General features: G+C 35.3%; 1 protein-coding gene across 1 annotated transcript; it reads right to left on the minus strand.

The window, feature by feature from the left end:
* Positions 1 to 4,289: 4,289 nt before the first annotated feature.
* On the minus strand, positions 4,290 to 8,977 carry LOC122606092 (AUGMIN subunit 5-like). Its single transcript, XM_043779051.1, has 10 exons — positions 8,477 to 8,977; positions 7,633 to 8,142; positions 6,946 to 7,084; positions 6,581 to 6,757; positions 5,732 to 5,941; positions 5,380 to 5,565; positions 5,083 to 5,242; positions 4,791 to 4,986; positions 4,580 to 4,712; positions 4,290 to 4,499 (listed from the first exon to the last, which is right to left on the minus strand). The coding sequence occupies exons 1-10, from the start codon at positions 8,968 to 8,970 to the stop codon at positions 4,362 to 4,364; spliced, it is 2,343 nt and encodes a 780-aa protein (XP_043634986.1). The 5' UTR covers positions 8,971 to 8,977; the 3' UTR covers positions 4,290 to 4,361.
* Positions 8,978 to 20,675: the final 11,698 nt, after the last annotated feature.

A 20,675-nucleotide genomic window follows, 5' to 3' on the forward strand; every position in this document is an offset into this window, starting at 1 on the left:
TCTTAAAATAAACATCACTCTATGCTTTAGATTGAATTGAAGAACAAAACGTTGTTTTTCGAGGGGAAATTAACTCATGAAACGCCTTGCTCTATTATTATCAATGATAGAAAAAGGGAATAATAAGTTCATGAACTACAGTTCTTACTGATTTTGGTGCTACTCGACCGCAAGTGTACTGATTTAAAGACACTTAGATGAAGCTATAAGAAAACTCAAACGAGTATGAGTGTTTTAGTAAGCATTTGTGTCGAGAGAGATGCAAATGCTGCTGAATCATGCAACATGAAGGAATTGAGAACGTAAGGCAGCTGTGACCTAGTTGGTTCACAGGATTGTGATGGTAGCCACAATTTACATGAGGGGAGTAGCTTGGGGGCACATTTTATTCATGATGTTATGAATCCATCTTAATGTGCATCTTTTCTTTTTCTTCTAATACCCAAATGTTTGAAACATCATGTTACAACATGAGTTAATTGCACAAGTCATCCTTCTAGTTTTACACATTTTCATAGTTTTCATCCCTCCAAGTTATTTAAAATGGATTTCGTCATTCATCTTAACTTTTTTTAGTGAACTACATTCCTTTGAGGGATATAATATGTTAAAAAAGTTTGCACACTTTTCGTGATTTTCATCTCTCAAAAGATGTAGATTGCTTAAAAAGGTAAAAATGCATGACGAAATTCACTAAAAATGATTTCGATGGATGAAAACCACAAAAATGCACAAACCACAAGGATGGTTTGTGCAATTAAAATTATCATTACCTTTTTTATATACAAAACAAAAATATTTTATATTACAAAAAAAAACACTAAAAGCATCTGGTTTGGTTCAAGTATTATTGGTGCATTTCTGGGTGACAACATCATTATAGAAGTTTGTCTTGAGTCTATTGAATATGTACTTGTAATGAACGTTAAGTTTTCACATGTAATAAGTTGAACTCGTGTCAGTCAAACTCGTGTTGACCCGGTCAACTTGTGTTGACTGGTCGAGCTCGACATACACGAGCTCGAATTGGTCAAACTTGTGTTGACTTGGTCGAGCTCGACCTACACGAGGTCGACTGATCAAACGTCGGTCCGGTCCATGTTTAAACCTATATATATAGATGTAAGGTTTAGGTTTCGAAAGAGAGAGAGAGAGAGAGAGAGAGAGAGATTGGTTGCAACTCGTGAATCTTCCAGTCGTTTTGTTTCGCATAATTTCATATTTGAATTTGGTGTATTACTTGTAATTGCATTTACTGAAGTAATATACAGTTCCAGTTTATTCATTCGTGTTCTTATTCATATGTTTGTGTTGATTGCTAGTATATAAGAGTTTCCGCACTTATACATTAGATACTTAATCTCGTTGATCCGGTGGCAAAGGGACTTTCAAGTATAAAGAATCATTCAGAACGTCACTTAAGTACCACATCATTTTTCACAATTTTAACCGTTTAAAGTGGTTCCAGATACATAATGACGCACAATATTTTTTTAATTTTTATTTACTTTTATAAGTTACCTAAATTATTTATTTATACTACTAAAAATATAATTTAACTCGGTTTATAAAATTTTACTAGTTTTTAAAGATGTGATGAACTATGTGGTAACTATGATGGTCACACCTAGTCGCCTACAAATGTTTTTTTTTTTTTTTTTCAAAAGACTAAATTTCATTAAATATAAGTACTAGCAAATAGCTACCACATCACAAAGTCATTACAAAATACAAAGTAACTAGAGTGAAGGCCCGTGCGATGCACGGCCTAGCTTATTCACTCGTTAAATGTCTGTCATTCCTATAAAAATTGTAGAACTACATGTAGCATAAATTTTAACAATGCACCAGGTATAAAAAAGGAGTCATTTAATTATTGGGTATATAAAGTTATGATAAAATATCATCAATCAAAACCATTGTAAAGGCGAGCAAAATTGATTTATGATTATATAATTCATAGGAAAACAGTGATGAGAAAACAACCTGCTGCATTGTTTTTCCAAACCATATTGGAGGTGCTAGCATGAGGGTCACCACATTGCTGAAAGCAGCAGATTAAGTAAGCCAAGTAGCATAGTACCTGATACCCTAAATACCGCAGAAGATCCTGTAGACAATGTTGAATTAAATTCAGGACTATGCCCAATCAGCAAATTTTAATTACATCACTTTTATATATTTTCATGTGTAAGCATGCATATATACAAAACCCTTAAATGAACAGATTGGCATATCTGTTAAAGGATCTTAACAAGTCGGTTCAGATTGACCCCAAAATGCATTTCTGTCCATTTTTTAAAATTAATAACTAACACAAGTATAGTCTCTGAAAAAAATTTATGGGAGACTTCGAACCACCTTCCTTTCGTAAGATCGGTTGGTAGCAACAAGCGAGAGTTTTACAGCTTCTTACACAAGATAACAAAACATCCAAGCTGTAACAGCTTCTGAAATGCACAATAAGCATAAGAATCGTTACCAATGTCATCACAAAAGTTTAAACAAGCTCATATATAGATCTAGAATACAAAGTGTGGCTTTACTCAATTGTTTTGTGTTCCAGCCACCCAAGTCTGCAACAGAGTCTGCAATGTACTCCCAAGTCGTCACAGCCACCCATTTGAATCCTATTGGTTGGAGGGAGGAGAGAAATACATTTTAGATGCAAAAGAGTAAAGGATACATACAGAACATAATCTTTTGCCATTGTACTATATAATCACTCCAAGTAGCATTTGTATTATATTTGACACGCTAATTAATTTTTTAGAGTATAGATTCTGGACAAAAAGTGGTGCACGCCAACACCACCCGCAACAACAATTACGTGTCTCGACACATACCAGAAATCTAAAATTCACAAGCTTACAATACTTGAAAGTTCACTCTCTGATTGTTGATGGTATTGATGTGGTCTCACATACACACCTACACATTTTTAATACAATTAGTTTGTATTCACCTTTAGTACCCAAGTCAATCATATTAAACAAACAATATAGATGAGGAATACGATTAGGAAACTAAGAAAAAGCTAATTTCGACCAGTTTACGATGAATGGGTTAACATGGGTTGTATTTTATTTGATACACGTCAGATGGGTCAAATGAAAGTAAAAGGAAAATGTCAAAATGGTCTAAATGCTTTTGGAAGTCTCCCAAATGTATGGTTTAACTACATACAACCTCATATTGTTTTATTAAATATGTCACCACTGGTTTCCTAATCATAGTTTATGCATTGATCATTTATAGAGAAACTAAAAATAGAGCAAAAAATTGTTTATGAGCAAGCCGAACTTCTGATCAAATGGGTCAAAAAATATATCAGATTATCATATAAGTTCACCACACCAATCTTTAATAAAAACTTATAGTGGACATTATTAAGTTTTTTTTTAATCTAAATTTTCCATTATTAAGTTTTCAATTGCCTTGTTGTAATAGATGCGTCGTTCAGAGTCTCAAGAATAAGCTGAATAAGTAGAAGACCAAGACTAATCAAGTTCAAGCAGCTGCTTCACTTGCTGTCGCTAAGGCAATGAATAAAAAGAAGTGTTATGGTCACAAGAAGGAACAAGCCTCTAAGCTTCGTGCCTAATGGCTCTGCTGGATGAAGAGCTGAATGAAGAGCGTGGCCAGTTCAGGTATGGAGCGTCGGTTCTTGTAGCAAATCTCTCATAGTCAGAGTCAGGCCGGTAGGATTTCTATCTCTCTCTCTCTCTCTCTCTTATTTATTTATTAATTATTATTATTATTCTATAAAAACTTATTTGTAATTTTATTTTAAATTTACTTTTTGCAGCAACTCCCAGATCTTCCGATAATCACACTTGATGGACAAGGGCTTAGAAGGGTTTGAAGGATGGATCTGGATATCCAATTTATATAATGATGATGATGAGTTATTATTTATTATTGTGTTACGGAGTATTTGCTTTTATTTTTAGGTTTTTTTTACTTTGTTTTTTGTGTGTGTCTATGACGTATTGTAAACCAGACGGTATGTCTAGCCAAACGCATCTAATGATATCTGGTTTTATTTTGAAGTGAAATTCTGTATTGTTAAGTTTGTTTGTTCATTCGAAACGCAGCATCACAAGAACAAAGTAACATTAACCTTGTTAGTAAAGTTAAGCAAATTATTAGCTTAAATCATAGTTTTTATTTTACTATGATTTCACAAAGCAAACACAAAAGCAACATGTATCTGCAAATTCGATTTCAAGTATGGCTATAACATGAGTGTTCTCCATATCTATGTTTTTGTTCTTGGTTACTTGATTGATCAGACACTTGAGACATACAGAAAATGACATTATCATACCAAAATAAAAATAATAAAAAAAAACAAAAGATTAAGAACTTTCCCGAAGCTCCTTGTCATAATATGTAAGAAGTTGCTTCACATGATTATGCCAAGCCGCAACATTTTGTCCATCTACAGTTACCCAATCAACAATTGTTGATCCTGGTTGCTCCCACCATTCATCAAGCTGCATTAGAATGACATTACCTATATGAGTTTTAAGCAAAGATAGTTTAGGCATTGAGCGTTTACAAATCTACAGATTACCAAAGCATCGACGTATTTGCAATCATTCAAAGATTTCCGAGTATTCGCAATTCCACTCTTGATCTCAGGCAACCACTTGTCCATTATTATCCGTTCTTGTTCAGAAGCTTGGTTTAGTAAGTGACTCGTGGTGCTGAAAGATATAACCACTCTATTAATAACATAAAGCGTGTGTAGTTAAAGAAACCATAGAAGAAGAAAATTTTATTACCTTTTATGTGCATTTTGAGCATCATAAGCATGAGTTAATAATGCATGACCACTATTAACAAGATCCCTTCTTATATGAACCAAATTCACAGCCTTCAATAACTCCTCCAATACGCAAGCCTCGGAACCACGCAACTTCAGACAAAATTCCATGGACCCCAACACTGATGCTAAGCTATCTTCCGAACCTTCAAATCCTACATGCACACCAAACATTAAGTTAGATCCACATAATTAAAGTTTTAGTTTACCTTTTATGATACTTGGTTTTTCATAACACAGGCTCAAGTAACCTGCAGGATACTGGAGGGTGGCAGAAATACGACATATGGAAGGAATCGCAGACGGGTCTCCAGCTCCGGCTCTCGCAGTCAGTAGGGCGGCATTCCTTTCTGCATCAGCAATTGCTTCAGATCCAGTAGAACAGCTGGGACCCATAGACTTCAATAGTCCCTAACGGAGATAAAAAAAAAATCATACATCAGTTGGAACAAGATACACTAGATAGGTTCAGAACTATTACATGGTCCCCACTTTCTTACAAAATAATATTAAAATAGTTTCCGCGAAAAGCATAGATAATTTAGGACCTGCAGTGTTGATGGAAGCACGTAAAGGCTATTGTCAGGACAGCGAGTAAAGGTCGACACTTCTTCGTCAATAAGATCTTTTACACTATTTGTTTTGTTGATAACCACTGTACATGCTGGAATGATGGTGTTTGATGCATGCTCCATTGCCGCTAATGGTTGATGACTCCAGAATGATGCAGCATCCTACAATCCCAAATAGGATGAGCCATCACAACTTTAGAACATAGATTACTAGTCACTGCATAATAATAAAATCACTACGTAAAGACTTTCCATCTGAGATCAAGGAGAATAAATGTGAAACCAAGAGCAAATTATAGAATGCCACCCGTCTACAAATATCCTTTACCGTGTTTGCTCTCATTAGAGCATCAGAAATGGACTTAAGCTCCAATCTTCGAGCATCAAATTCTTCAATTTTCTTCCGCTTCTTATTCAAAGAACTTTCAACTTCCTTCCTCTCATCACGCAACAAGTTCAAACGCTGAACTTCAGAAGTCAATATGGTCAAGCTAGCCTTTCGTCCAGCAGCTTCTCTTTCCATTGCCCAAACATCCAGCTAAGCAAACAGACAGGCATTAGTAACAGACATTGGCGAGGTTTATTGGTGTATCATAAAGCAGTTGACTTTGCTAGCTAGTGGATAACATAGTGCAAGGTTTTCTTTGGTGTATGTGATCATGAAATATGTTTAGGAGTTCTCTGAACTTGTACACATTGAATCATATGGGTAGGGGGCAATCCAAATTTGTTATACATCTGGATGAGTCAATTTGCTTGTGTCTTATCTTAAACAGTCTTACTGTATAAGAAAGAAGTTAGCAACCTCCCACACCCTGACATGGAGGATTTGAGTTTTGTTGTTGGAACACGTGAGAGACGGGTTAAGGAGGATGAAAGTGATCCAGAACCTACTTCTAACTATATAACCTCCATTATTATTCATGCATTTAGGTTATAAGAATTAAAATAATATCTTTTGTAATCATAGTTAACATGTTATAGTCATAAAAATGATCCAACGTTGACAAAAAAAAAAAAAAAAAAGGGGAATGCAGGTTAACTAAATGAGTGAATGCAACCACATCCGTCTTAATCAGCACTATGAATGACCTGTTTTGACTTGTTACCTTACCTTCCAACCCACCCATCTTGCGAACTCTACCAGTGAGTATAGTAAGTATGTAATTTATGTTACCTCCAACTGTCTGAGACTACTCATGCTCTGTGAAGTCCTTCCAAAACTGAATGACAATGAAGGATCAGCATCACTACTTCCATATAAACGCTTTAAAAGCTTTTGACATGCACTTCTAGCCTCTGCAGCTTTGTTGAGTTGATCTTCGGTAGCCACGAATTGCTGAACATGTGCTTTCTGTAAACAGAAAGATGCCTACTATTTATGTTCCCAGAATACGAAACAGGGAAAAACTGTAGTTGTACAGAACTAGGATGTGATGCAAATTTATAACATCATAAAGATAGAAAAGATAGATGAAATAGTGTAATCAAATAAGCATACACATAATAGCTAATGAGCACATATTGTGAGGGCTATAATACCTGTCTTTGAAATTGTAGGTATCGGGTTCCTTTAGATGACATGTCAATCCCATTATTACCATTACCATACAGCTGAAGCTGTAATGGTGAGCCTAAATCAGGAGAAGCATCCATTAATCTGTTATTCTCATACTTGTACCTGGACGAGTTTTAAACTAATCAACAGATTGTAATTACGATCATAGCCAGAGAGATAGATCAACTCAAAACAGAAACCCCTAATTATAACCCATATCTTCTCTAATGCCACAATAACATAAATAAGTGATTGACCATTATCACTTGCTTTAACCTAATTATAGATTTTTAGCTAAGGATGATATGAACAGACTAGCTTTATGTTATAACTTTTAGACTGACCATTATCACTTGCTTTAAATTGTATTGATAATGAGAAGTTGCTAATCACTACATAGTTTCAAGCTTACCAAATTGATCATAATCTAGCACTTTACCAAAATAAAATATAGCAAGTCAGATCCATGGGGACTTTGACCTAGCGGTATCAAGGTGGCCCAGAAACTGAAAGTTTGTAGGTTGAAGTTCCATTAGGGATAAAAGAATAATAAAGGAGCATGAGTCTTTGCCGTTTAAAGATGAAATAATGCAAAGTAACAAGAAATTAAGAAGCAAGGTGACAAAAAAGAATTGAATATAAAAATATTCCTGGTAAAGAAGATATTTAACCTTAATGTTTCTGCATCAGTTATAGCATCATTTTTCTCTGTTTCTTTAGCAATTAGATATTTCAACCGTTGAGTGTAAGCGGTTATGTCCAGAAGCAACTGATGGGGACTTTTAAGACAACTGAGAATCACATCACGAACCTCATTAGGTATATCCCCCTCAACATCAATACCTAAGTTGCCAATTTCTAGTTGCGGGTTCAAATGAATACCAACTCCTTCATATGCAGGAAATAAATTGTGAACCTTTTCAATCATTTGTACTGCAAGTGATTCACATGCCATACGAATATCCCTTTCTTTGCTCGTCTCGGAATGAAATACATCATTAGCAGCTTTCCAACCTTTCTCATTCTCCGCTTGAAAACCATTTACTGGATAATCAATCTCCAGCCCCTGAGCATCCTTTGCTTGATTAACATAGTAACAAAGATGCTTTTGATATTGCGCAAATATCCTTGCTGTTTCATCACAATGTGAATCATAAGCTTCCAGAATTACCTGCTTATGCCTACACTAGCAATAATAATACACCATTACATCCTGTATTGTAACACACATATGACATATGTATTATACTAAAAGTACAAAATTTTCCATTCGACAACACTTCTTCTAAACAACCCGAATAGCAATTAGCAAAAAAATTGACAACACTTCTTCTAAACAACCCGAATAGCAATAGCAAAAAAATTCACCAAGACACAACCTTTATCGCCTTACTAAACTAAATACCTACGATGTTTGGCCCAATAGTGAATATTATACATTATATGTTAAATACTAATCTTGAAACTAAAAGATTAAGCAACAAATCACAAAAACAGAACTTGACAGCAACAAACCTATAATTTGACCGTTCATCAAGCATCCGTTTGCGATCAGCCTCTTCACGAGAAACCTCCAACATTTTCGACTTCAGCTCCTTCCTTTTCCGTCTCACAACGTGCCTCAACCTCTCGACGTCCTTTTGCGCCGTTTCCCTCTCCTGCAAAGCCGTCTCTTTATCATTCTCATTCACAATCTCACTAATCTTTGCTTTCCTCTTCCCTCCTCTGCTCATTTTTCGACTCTCCACACTTTTCGTACCCTCTACACCACCAGCATTGTCTTTTTTTCCATGAACAAGGATATTACGGCGAATGATATCGACCGTTTTCTTGGATTTAACCCTTTTTGTTAAGAATTCAAAAACAGGAACCATGTTTCCTCTACAAACCCTACGAATTGAATCGGGTGATGGCATTGATGAGTTAATGTAGAGACCTGATGGTCTATATTCCATTTCATTTTGTAGCCAATCTATTATTGATTCTGGATGTATCACAGAGCTCTGCATTTTTGCCAGGAAAACATAAAATGAAATATGGGTTTTGAAAATGAAATAATAAAAGTTGATGTGTTTGATTTCAATTAAATAAGTACACCGGTCGTTGGTTGATACATGTATGTTTGGTTGGTTGGTTGGTATGTGAGTGTGAGTGTGACTGGGGGAAACTTTTTTATATTTTTAATTGGGAAAAAAATGAAAACTTATATATCTATTTTATCTCTTTCATCTATTACGAGTACTATGTTATTATCCAAATTGTTTAAAATGTTTGCATTTTTATTTTCAATATCATCACTTAAAATGTAAATCTGCAGACACTTTTGTTATCATATTTTTTCACTACCAAAATACTATTTAGAAGGAGAATTAAGTCGTTCTTTGATATGCAAAATAAAGATTTTTGATATGCAAAATAAAGATTGTACCATTACGCGAGTATCCTCGGATATTTGGTTTGGGCTTTGGATTGACAAACTATTTTCAATAATAATATAATTTAATAGACATGCAAAATGAGATTTTCATGGATAGATTGGAAAGGTGTAAAATATCGCTCGTAATACTTGATTCAATATGGAATTTGAATTAAAAAATGAAGTTAAGATTGTGTGTTTTTAATCAATAAATTTTATTTTTTTTACGTGGGTTCGAGTTGTTGAAGCGTTGGGTGCATCCCTGGTAAGATCTATGGCTTCTGCTATTCTACTTCTTTATTCTATCAAACCTGAAAACGAGGCCTCCGGTAAACAGACTTTTAAATCGGACAAGTCAACCTACTAACATTATATCTTTTTAAATAAAATCTTTTTTATAAGTTAAAAATAGATATACATTTCAACTTATTTATACTACTTTGTAAAACATTTGATCTTTCCCATCTTATTAAAAAAAACTTGATCTATTCAAACTACTCATTTCTTTTATTCGTTAATTTGAATATCTATACATAATGTACTTATAATAACCTTAATGAAATTAATTATAACATATTTCTCTCAACCTTTAAAATAACTATATTATTCCATTTTACGTTAATCACACTATTATCATCACTATCCGTCATCGTCACCACTGGCCGTCGCTGCCACCAACGTCACTACTATCATACTGTCGCATCGTGTGAGTACGTGACTAATCAATGTATAATATCATTCATATTCATAACACTAATTAAAACAATTGACCTTTTCCCCTTAATTTTATTAGGAATAAAAAAAAGTAAATCTACCTATTTTGAGAAATCGCTACGGGGATTCAATTATCACTGATTTGGTGGTGGTCATCGGTCATTACTGACCATGGTGACTTTTTTGTTTTATAAATTCCATTAGGTATTAGGTATCAATAAGAATAGAAAGTTTGAAAAATACAATATAAATAAAGGTAGGGTCTAATTTGATAGTTATAAAATATAATAGAATGTGATAATAAAAAATGATGCTAACATGAGTACATGATAATACTTTATCGGAAAATGATATACCTTTTTAAAAATTAGGCTAAAATTCTTTTTAAAAACATAAGACGGTGATATGTGAGTTATATTAATTAATTTTTCTTTTAAATTATATCCCTTGATTTTATCATTTGTCATCATCTTATGATTAGGAAGGTTTTTAATCTATATAGTTAAGATATTAATGTTCTGGATAGTCATATATTTACAAGGGTGATACAAAAATATGACAGCCAAATAGTTTATCGAAAAATCAACAATTAACAATTTATTTTTAATGAATGTCCTTGAGAAAACTCCGACTCGTGACTTTCATCCACTTGAATTTCATTAGCTCCATATATCGCTATATAATCTGATGTATAATTTGTCAGAAATGTTTAATACGAGTATTAGGCCCCTCCTTATACAGCGTCGGGCCGGCGTCGGATGCGCGGCGGCGAGGAGCCGCTATTAGCACGGTCGCGGCTTCGGCTACGTCTTCTCCGTTCCTTCCAATTCCAGACGCGCGGCGTTAAACGTTTTGTGGGGCCATGTGAACATTGGAGCGGATTTTAAAAAAAAAAAAAAAATTTCAAAGATTTTTTTTAAAACTAACGGCTAGTAGCCATTTTTAAATTATTTTTTTTTCTATTAATACCCCTTCCACACTACCATTTATTTTTTTAAGTGTGTTTTGTTTGTTTGAAGTGTGGACTGTCTTTTACTATTGTAATGTTCTTAAGTATTTTAATAACACAAGTCTACTTTAATAAAAATAAGTTTATTCATAATTAAAATAACATTACAAACGAAAATAAAGAAAAACGTACAACACAACATTAAAACAACTTACTTATTTCTTTTGGGCATAAACTGCTCTGGCCATGCTGATGGACTCATTCAGAGTGATGACCGCACAAGCAATTTCTTCCACAGCCTCTTGAATCTTGTCAAATTTCCCCTGCAAATAAGTAAAGTATTGACACTCAAGCTCAGTACAATGGCCCGTTTGTATATATTTGATTTACTCTTCGCACCATTTCTGTTTCGCTTGAAGTTTTTTACCAATTTGAACATGGTTGTCTTTGCACATTTGGTGGTCGAGGATATCAGTCATGATACTGTCATTCACTTGATCGACAGTCATTTGTGGTTTTAGGTTAGGGGCATCTGATGAAGAAGCCATTGCAGATGTATAAAAGTGTGAGTTTTGAAATGAGATATCTGGTAATGAGACAATATTTATAGCTGAAGTCACAGACGCTCCTCCAACGTTCAAAATTCAAAATATTTACATTTACAGTCCCTACAACGTTCAGTACAAAATATTTACAATTAAAGTCCCTCAAAAATTCAAAACTTTTCATTTAAAGTCCCTTAACGGCTGCCTACTTGTTTCATGTATAAATACCAACCCATAGCATATAACCTGTTTCATCACATTATCAATCTTCAAACTTGTTTCATCTGCTAACTCACTTACCATTCCAAATGGCTTCTTCATCATCATCATCATCAAAAAAGAACATTCACCGACCTCGTTTCACCGAAGAGGAGATGAAAGCACAAATCTTGGAACATGTCAAAGAGGACACACTCCTTCAAAATGAACTTTCTGGGGAACTGCTTTACCTACGGAAGAAGAGACACCTATGCGACCAACACGTTCAGGAAATAGAAGCGCCAGGTCGCACGGTCTCGAAACACAAAGAGACATATTCTTATTATATGCAGGCTGAGAGCAAAACGATGAAGAGGGCGATCAATCATGTTTTTAAGGCCGGTCACACATTGACCGACCAATGCACTTGGGCAGAATCGTTCCACGACAACTGCGGAGAAGGCAAATCAACGTGGGAAGTGAAATGCCCAGAACACGACCTGCGGTGGGCCAATGAAACGACTCACCGTGGAATCGGAAAAATGTCAATCAAAGACGACGAAGAGTAACCGTATCATTATTATGTATTTCTTGTTTTTTTCCAGTACTGTCTTTTTTATTATTATAATATCTTTTATTTTTAAGTAATGTAATGTGTTTTTGTTGGAACCACGTTAGTGTGACCGTCACTGATCATGTGTCATTCCTGATATGATAATTGACGATAATGAAATCCCTATGTCTAAGTAAATATTCGATGGACGTATTTACTCTTAAAGACATATTTTAGGGTTTCCCATTAGGTGATTGGACTTGAGAGGACTAATGAGGCACGAATTAAACACCAGAGGGACTTAATATGAAAATACTCTCCTTATATATAGAGAGAGTAATTAACCCTAATTTAGGGTTAATCACAACGAAATACACAGCCCCCATATCAAATAATTCGTCCATCTTCTCTGTTGAATTCATGAGATCAGAATTCATCACTCCATCCTAAATTAATCATCTTATTTTGGGAACCCGAAATCAATGGCAAATATGTTTAATGCCTTTACAGGTTCCTCTGGATCTCACGGTACGTGTATATTACGAATTGAATCATGTTATATTTTAACATCTGGTATCAGAGCAGGTTTCGAAGCTATCACTTGATTTGATTCGTTTTCGTACCCTAATTCGCGAACTGAAGAAAGCAGAAGCTTAAATTCGTATGCTTCTTACGAACTTAAAGTTCGTTAGAACTCTAACTTCGTGAGAACTTCCTTACGAACTCTAAGTTCGTAAACAAAATCACTAAGTTCGTAAGAACACTCTAAGTTCGTAAGGCTTATATGTGTACAGAACAGAACTTCTGCTCATCTTCGCACTTACTTCCTCACGAACTTACCTTATTTTCGTAAGCTATCTTCGTTGCTTATGTTCGTAAGCTATCTTCGTTGCTTATGTTCGTGAGCTATCTTCGTTGCTTATGTTCGTGAGCTATCTTCGTTGCTTATGTTCGTAAGCTATCTTCGTTTGTTACTTACGAAGATAGTTAACTACTTACGAAGTTAATCACTATTTACGAAGATAGTTAACAACTTACGAAGATAGTCAACTACTTACGAATTTAATCACTACTTACGAAGTTAATCCTTACTATGAACTTAGCTATCTTCGTACCGTGCTTATTTTCATGGATTACTGATTAACTTAGTTGATTATCATGTTTATGCTTACTAGTTTTACCTTATAATTTCGATGGCTAAATTTGTCTCTTATTTTCGAAAATAATTTTTTCTGAGGCATTTTTACCATAGCACTTCAAGGGTAAAAATTTTTGGGCAGGGGCTCTGCCCCTTGGACCCCGCTCCCAGGGGCGCTGCCCCCGGACCCCCGTAGTGTGTGGGGGCTTCACACAAATGTACATGGTTTCAACATCTGTGCCCAAAGGTCAGATGTGATTCTCATGGTGTGTTCTTTTCCTTTTAGATAATGAACACTAAGTATATTGATTCTGCCCAAAGGTGATTTAATATACTCTATGTGCTGAAAGGAACATTTTTCATGCATAAGATACACGATTCTTATTTTTGTGCCCAAAGGTCAAAAGATAAGCGTTGTGACGCATGAACCTAATGCTCATGTGTACTTAGATATTAGTTACTTCTACCCAAAGGTGATGTAAATCTAAGTAGAGCCTTATGTTAACTTATTGTTTTGGTGTTTACAATAGGTTACTTATCACTAGCTTCATTAGTGTAATGGTCTTAGTCTCATTACTTCAGGAACATTACTTTAGCCTCTTACGTAAGGAACATTATTGTTAGCCCTTAGTTAAGTTTAGGCATTACTTTAGTTCCATTAGTTTTATAGATATTACTTAGTCTGCCTTAGACAGCTAATTATGTCACTATAATCTCATTGCCCTTAGTTTTAGGCATTACATTATTAATCTTCTATAACTTGTATCCTAAATCTATATCCTCTTTATTTCCACTATAGTGCCTCCCATTGGCATTCAGCCACTTACCGGTGAAAACTATGCTTCATGGAAAGATTAGTTAGATCTTACTCTGGGGTACTATGACCTGGACTACGCCATTCGTCATGATGAACCCGCTGCCATTACTGCAACCTCTACTGCAGAGCAGATAGCGGCATTTGAGAAGTGGGACAAGGCGAATCGCTTGTCACTTATGACGGTCAAGAGCTCTATTCCTCTTGGTCTCCGAGGAGCTATTCCCGAGTCTGATAAAGTGAAAGATTACCTCAAATCTGTTGAGGATTACTTCAAGGGATCGTCTAAAGCACATGCAAGCAGCTTAATGCTAAAGATGCTTACTCTGAAATACGATGGAAAAAGCGGTGTCCGTGAACACATAATAAAATGAGCGACATGGCGAACAAGCTTAAGACTCTCGAAATGGAAGTCTCTGACAACTTTCTTGTGCATTTCATAATGACATCATTGCCTGCTCAATTTGATGCCTTCAAGATTAACTATAATGCTCAGAAGGACAAATGGAAGATGAGTGAACTGATTGCAATGTGTCAACAAGAAGAAGATCGCCTTAAGCTCGAGCAACCTGAAGCTGTTCACCTTACTACCACTGCTAATTCCAAGAAGAGGAAGGGTAACAACAGTAACAAGAATGGAAAGAAAGCTTCAAAAATAAGCCCTGGTGCAGTTGCCTCTAGCTCTAATGCCTTGAACATCAAGTGTAAGTTCTGTCGTACTCAAGGGCACATTCAGAAAGAGTGTCCTAAGTTCAAGGAATGGCTAGCTAAGAAAGGTAACGTACTTTATGTAATATTTGATTCTTTTACTACTGATGTTCCTGTTAATACATGGTGGCGTGACTCTGGTTCTATGGTCCATGTGACTAACTCAATGCAGGGATTCCATACAATCCAGAAGCTACGAAAGGGCCAAAGAAAACTTAGAGTTGGAAGTGGTGATCTTTTAGATGTCGAAGCCATGGGAACTTATGTTTTACATATGAGTACTGGAAAATGTATTAGACTATTAGATACCTTATATGTACCGAGAATTACTCGGAACCTCGTATCTATTTCTAAACTAGACATTGAAGGTTTTGTAATAATTCATGGTTTCGGCAAGATTACTATTACTCTTAATAATGAATTGCTTGGTCGTGGTTTCTTGGATGGAATGCTGTATAAATTAGAACTAGATCATAATTTCTCACAATCTTTGTTGTCTTTTAATGTTGACGATATAGCTAAGACAAAGACAAAATCACTTAAGCAACAAGAGAATTCCTCCATGTTGTGGCATAAACGTCTTGGCCACATCTCACGAGATCGCATGACACGACTCGTAAAGGATGGAATCTTACCATCTCTTGACTTTAGTGATTTTGAAACATGTATTCAATGTCTCAAAGGCAAAATGGCTAAAGGGAATAAAAAGGAGCCACAAGAAGTTCCAACTTGTTGGAAATAATTCATACTGATATTAGTGGCCCCTATCCCGCTTCCATTACAGGACATACTTCATTTATTACATTTATTGATGATTATTCACGTTATATGCACCTTTATTTGATTAAGGAAAAGTCTGAATCCTTACAAACTTTTACTGATTTTAAAACTTTGGTTGAAAACCAACTTGAACGAAAAATAAAAGTTGTAAGATCAGATAGAGGAGGTGAGTATTATGGTAGACATACTGATGTTGGTCAAGCCGCTGGTCCTTTCCATGACTTTTGTAAGGAACATGGCATAATTAACCAATACACCATGCCTGGTTCTCCTCAACAAAATGGTGTTGCTGAAAGGAGAAATAGAACCCTAATGGACATGGTGAGAAGTATGCTTGCCAACACTAACTTACCTACTTTCCTTTGGACTGAGGCCTTAAAAACAGCCGTTCATATACTCAATAGAGTTCCTTCTAAATCTGTCCCTAAAACTCCTCATGAGATCTGGACAGGGAAGAAACCGAGTCTTAGATATATGAAAGTATGGGGTTGTCCTGCCGAAGCTAAATTCTATAACCCTAACTTAAAGAAACTTGATCCTAAGACTGTTACATGTTTCTTTGTTGGTTATCCGGATAACTCAAAAGGTTATCGGTTTTACTGTCCTTCCCATATTACTCGCATCAGTGATACACAGCATGCCACTTTCCTAGAGAACTCAGAGATCAGTGGGAGCACGACAAATCATAACTTCGATTTACAAGAAGTACAAGAAGCGGGGGGAAACGATTCGTCGGTTAGTATTATTCCTCCGATAATTCCTCTTGTACAGAACGCTACTCCGAATGTCACTGATCCAACTCCTCCTAATGTTAATCATGAGACCACTAATGCTGAAAGATCTTCCGAAAATCCCGAAAATCAACTCAGGAGATCATCGAGGTCACGTAGGGCCACCAATTTTGATGACTTCATTACTTATCTCACTGAAGTTGAAGATGTTGGAAAGCTTATTGATCCTACCTCCTATAAAGAAGCCATTAATAGTGATCAGGCCACTCAGTGGAATGAAGCCATGATTGAAGAGCTTAATTCCATGCAACATAATGACGTTTGGGAATTGGTTGAACTTCCTGAAGGATCCAAAACTGTTGGTTGCAAATGGGTCTTCAAAACCAAATTAGACCCGAAAGGAAACGTCGAACGATATAAGGCCAGATTGGTTGCGAAAGGCTATACTCAGAAGGCTGGAGTCGATTATCAAGAGACCTTTTCTCCCGTGTCTCGTAAAGACTCTTTAAGGATCGTTATGACACTAGTAGCTCACTTTGATCTCGAGTTACATCAGATGGATGTCAAAACAGCTTTCTTAAATAGAGACTTGGAAGAAGACGTATATATGTGGCAACCTGAAGGATTCATTCCAAAAGGTAAAGAGCACATGGTCTGCAAGTTAAAGAAATCCATATATGGGTTGAAGCAAGCATCAAGACAATGGTACCTTAAGTTTGATGAAGTCATTAAAGAACAAGACTTCATAAAGAATCAAGTGGATCAATGCACCTATCTCAAGATCAATGGGAGTAATTTTATAATCCTTGTTTTGTATGTAGACGACATTCTACTAGCAAGTAATAACTTGGATATGTTGCATGAGTCGAAGCGGATGCTTTCGCAGAAATTCGACATGAAAGATCTTGGTGATGCCTCTTATGTTATAGGTATCGAAATACATCGAGATAGGCATAATGGTATTTTAGGTCTTTCTCAAAGGGCCTATATTGAGCGGGTTTTAGAACGCTATAGCATGCAACATTGCGCACCCACTGTAGCTCCAGTAGTTAAAGGAGATGTATTCGGCACTTTCCAAAGTCCGAACACTGAGATTGAAAAGGAGCAAATGAGGGTGATACCTTACTCATCAGTAGTTGGGAGCATTATGTACGCTCAGGTCTGTACTCGTCCAGATATCGCTTATATCGCCGGTATGCTAGGACGTTACTTATCTAATCCTGGATTAGCACACTGGAAAGCGGCTAAGAAAGTTCTACGATATCTGCAAGGGACCAAAGACTACAAACTAACGCATAGAAGAAGTGACAATCTAGAAGTAGTAGGCTATTCCGATTCTGATTTTGCCAAAAGCAAGGAAGATAAGAAATCTACTTCTGGGTATATTTTCATGTTCGCTGGCGGACCTATCTCTTGGCGGAGTCATAAGCAGAAACTGACTGCAACATCCACCATGATGGCTGAATACATTGCCGTTTATAATGCTACTTGCCATGGGATGTTAATTAGGAATCTGGTTAGTGGACTCAAAGTCGTCAACTCCATTTCTAGACCATTGAAGCTTTACTGTGATAACTCAGCTGCCGTAACTTTCTCGAACAGTAACAGTTCAACTAGCGCTGGGCTGTATCTCGATACAAAGTATCTGTTTGTACGCGAACGGGTTGAGGAAAATGTTCTTTGTATTGAGTACATAAGTACAAATGACATGCTAGCGGATCCGATGACCAAAGGTCTTCCTCCTAATGTCTTCGTAGGACACGTGTCGAAGATGGGGCTTACTAAAGACTTAGTTTAATTCAATAGCATATTGTACTTATTTGGTCATTAGTATTACTGTTTAAAATTTTCCTCCTTATTCAGATTTTGTTTGTCTATTAATCGCACTTTGAGTACTCGTATTAGTGTGTTGACATTATCGTGACAAAATTTGTCTTAGTCAATTGATCATTGCTTATTAGTTTTAAATTTGAGTCATAGTTTGACTAGTGGGGGTCCTGAGTTGATGTTCTTCTCTACGACTGTACTTATTGGCTATGATTTCAGTTTAAAACAAAATGAGTATTATTCCGGAACTTATTTGAATACTCATAGATAAATGGTCGCTCGGTCAAGTGGGAGAATGTTGGAACCACGTTAGTGTGACCGTCACTGATCATGTGTCATTCCTGATATGATAATTGACGATAATGAAATCCCTATGTCTAAGTAAATATTCGATGGACGTATTTACTCTTAAAGACATATTATAGGGTTTCCCATTAGGTGATTGGACTTGAGAGGACTAATAAGGCACGAATTAAACACCAGAGGGACTTAATATGAAAATACTCTCCTTATATATAGAGAGAGTAATTAACCCTAATTTAGGGTTAATCACAACGAAATACACAGCCCCCATATCAAATAATTCGTCCATCTTCTCTGTTGAATTCATGAGATCAGAATTCATCACTCCATCCTAAATTAATCATCTTATTTTGGGAACCCGAAATCAATGGCAAATATGTTTAATGCCTTTACAGGTTCCTCTGGATCTCAGGGTACGTGTATATTACGAATTGAATCATGTTATATTTTAACAGTTTTAATTATAATAAAATGTGTTTTAATTATAATTTTGTGTAAAAAAAAAAAGAAATAATAAAATAGTGAATGAATAGTGAAAAAGTAGGGAAGAAGTGGGTAGTATAAGGAGGGGGTGTTCTTGGGGTGTTCTTGGGGTGTTCTTTGAGAAAGAAAACTGAAGAATAGTGGAAGAAATAAGAAAGAAACAACTCCTATAACGAGAGGCCTTATACAATTTGTACGTGTGAGCAAATATTATCTTTTCATTTGAACATTCAAACATTATCTAATACAACTTACAAGTACATCTTTTTATATACATTAATTCGTCATGTATGTATTATAGTAACTACAACTATATTAAATAAATGTAATAAAATGTAATAAAATATATATTATTGGAGAGTTGTACGAGTATTATTTAAAAAGATTCTGAAAATGATTGAAAGCAACCACATTTGTTAATTACAGAAAAAGGAAATGTACCACTAAAATGAGTGCAATGTAGTCGGTGAAACTTTTAAATAAACAAACTCATTAATATTCAATTTGGCTACTAAGACCCTTTGTGTGCATTCGGTATCCTATATATGATCGTCTAACTTCTTTTATAAGATGCTTCATATTGATATTCAGTTTTTAGGTGGGTTGAAGTTGTAAAAAGCTTGGTACGTCGGATCCATAACCAATGACTCATTTGTTCGTCGGGTCATATTGAGATTAGTGAGTTAGATGAACGAGTTAAATTGTTAGCCTAAGATTAATTTTAATGTTTGGTCAACATCTTCTTTTCAAAAGTAAAATGTCTTCTCTTGGTACGTTTTGGCTGGTCTTGGGATAGTAAAAATGATACCATATATATATATAATTAAGATACATTAATAAATATTATATGAACACTGTGAAATTTTATTAACATTTTGTACCCTTAGAAGTTTAAAATTGTAGTATGAATCATGGAACACATACATGGTTAAATAATATCTGAGCAAAAAGTTATCACTTTAGCTGAAATATAACCAAAATATAAGATACCGATAGCTGAATAATTTAATGTTCTGCACACCATAACCTCATCGGGAAAAGGGGGGGTCGTTTTTCGGACATGTTGTGGTGGTCGGAATTTATTATGTTGGTAGCCGAAACATTTAACGACCTCGTAATTTGAAGAGAACAATGTGTTTTGGACGTGTTTAAATAGTCGAAAAAGAGGTCTTAGGAAAAAAAGACCCTAGTAAAAACAAAGATATAGACGAACACAAATAATAATTCAAATAATAATTCATGAAAGAAAAATGTCAGGGCTTCATTTGTCTTGCATAAAAGTGTTGTACATTTTCATATTAAAAGTCTACTTCTGAATTTTATGATAAGTGTAAAACTTATTAATGCACTCGTTTTTAAAATATAATTATTGTTAAAAAAAATATATATTTGCCATTTAATTGGCTTGATTTGAGTAATAACTTTCTTTATTAACGCAAAATTTGGCTATCCATTTATCTAATGAAAATTTTAAAATTCTTTTCTTATTTATTTTAAAGTTTTAAAAACCATACATGCACAAATTTAACACAAAGGACCCATATACTTTATTAAA

The sequence above is a fragment of the Erigeron canadensis genome, chromosome 6, assembly GCF_010389155.1.
Source record: "Erigeron canadensis isolate Cc75 chromosome 6, C_canadensis_v1, whole genome shotgun sequence".
NCBI classification, from domain to species: domain Eukaryota; kingdom Viridiplantae; phylum Streptophyta; class Magnoliopsida; order Asterales; family Asteraceae; genus Erigeron; species Erigeron canadensis.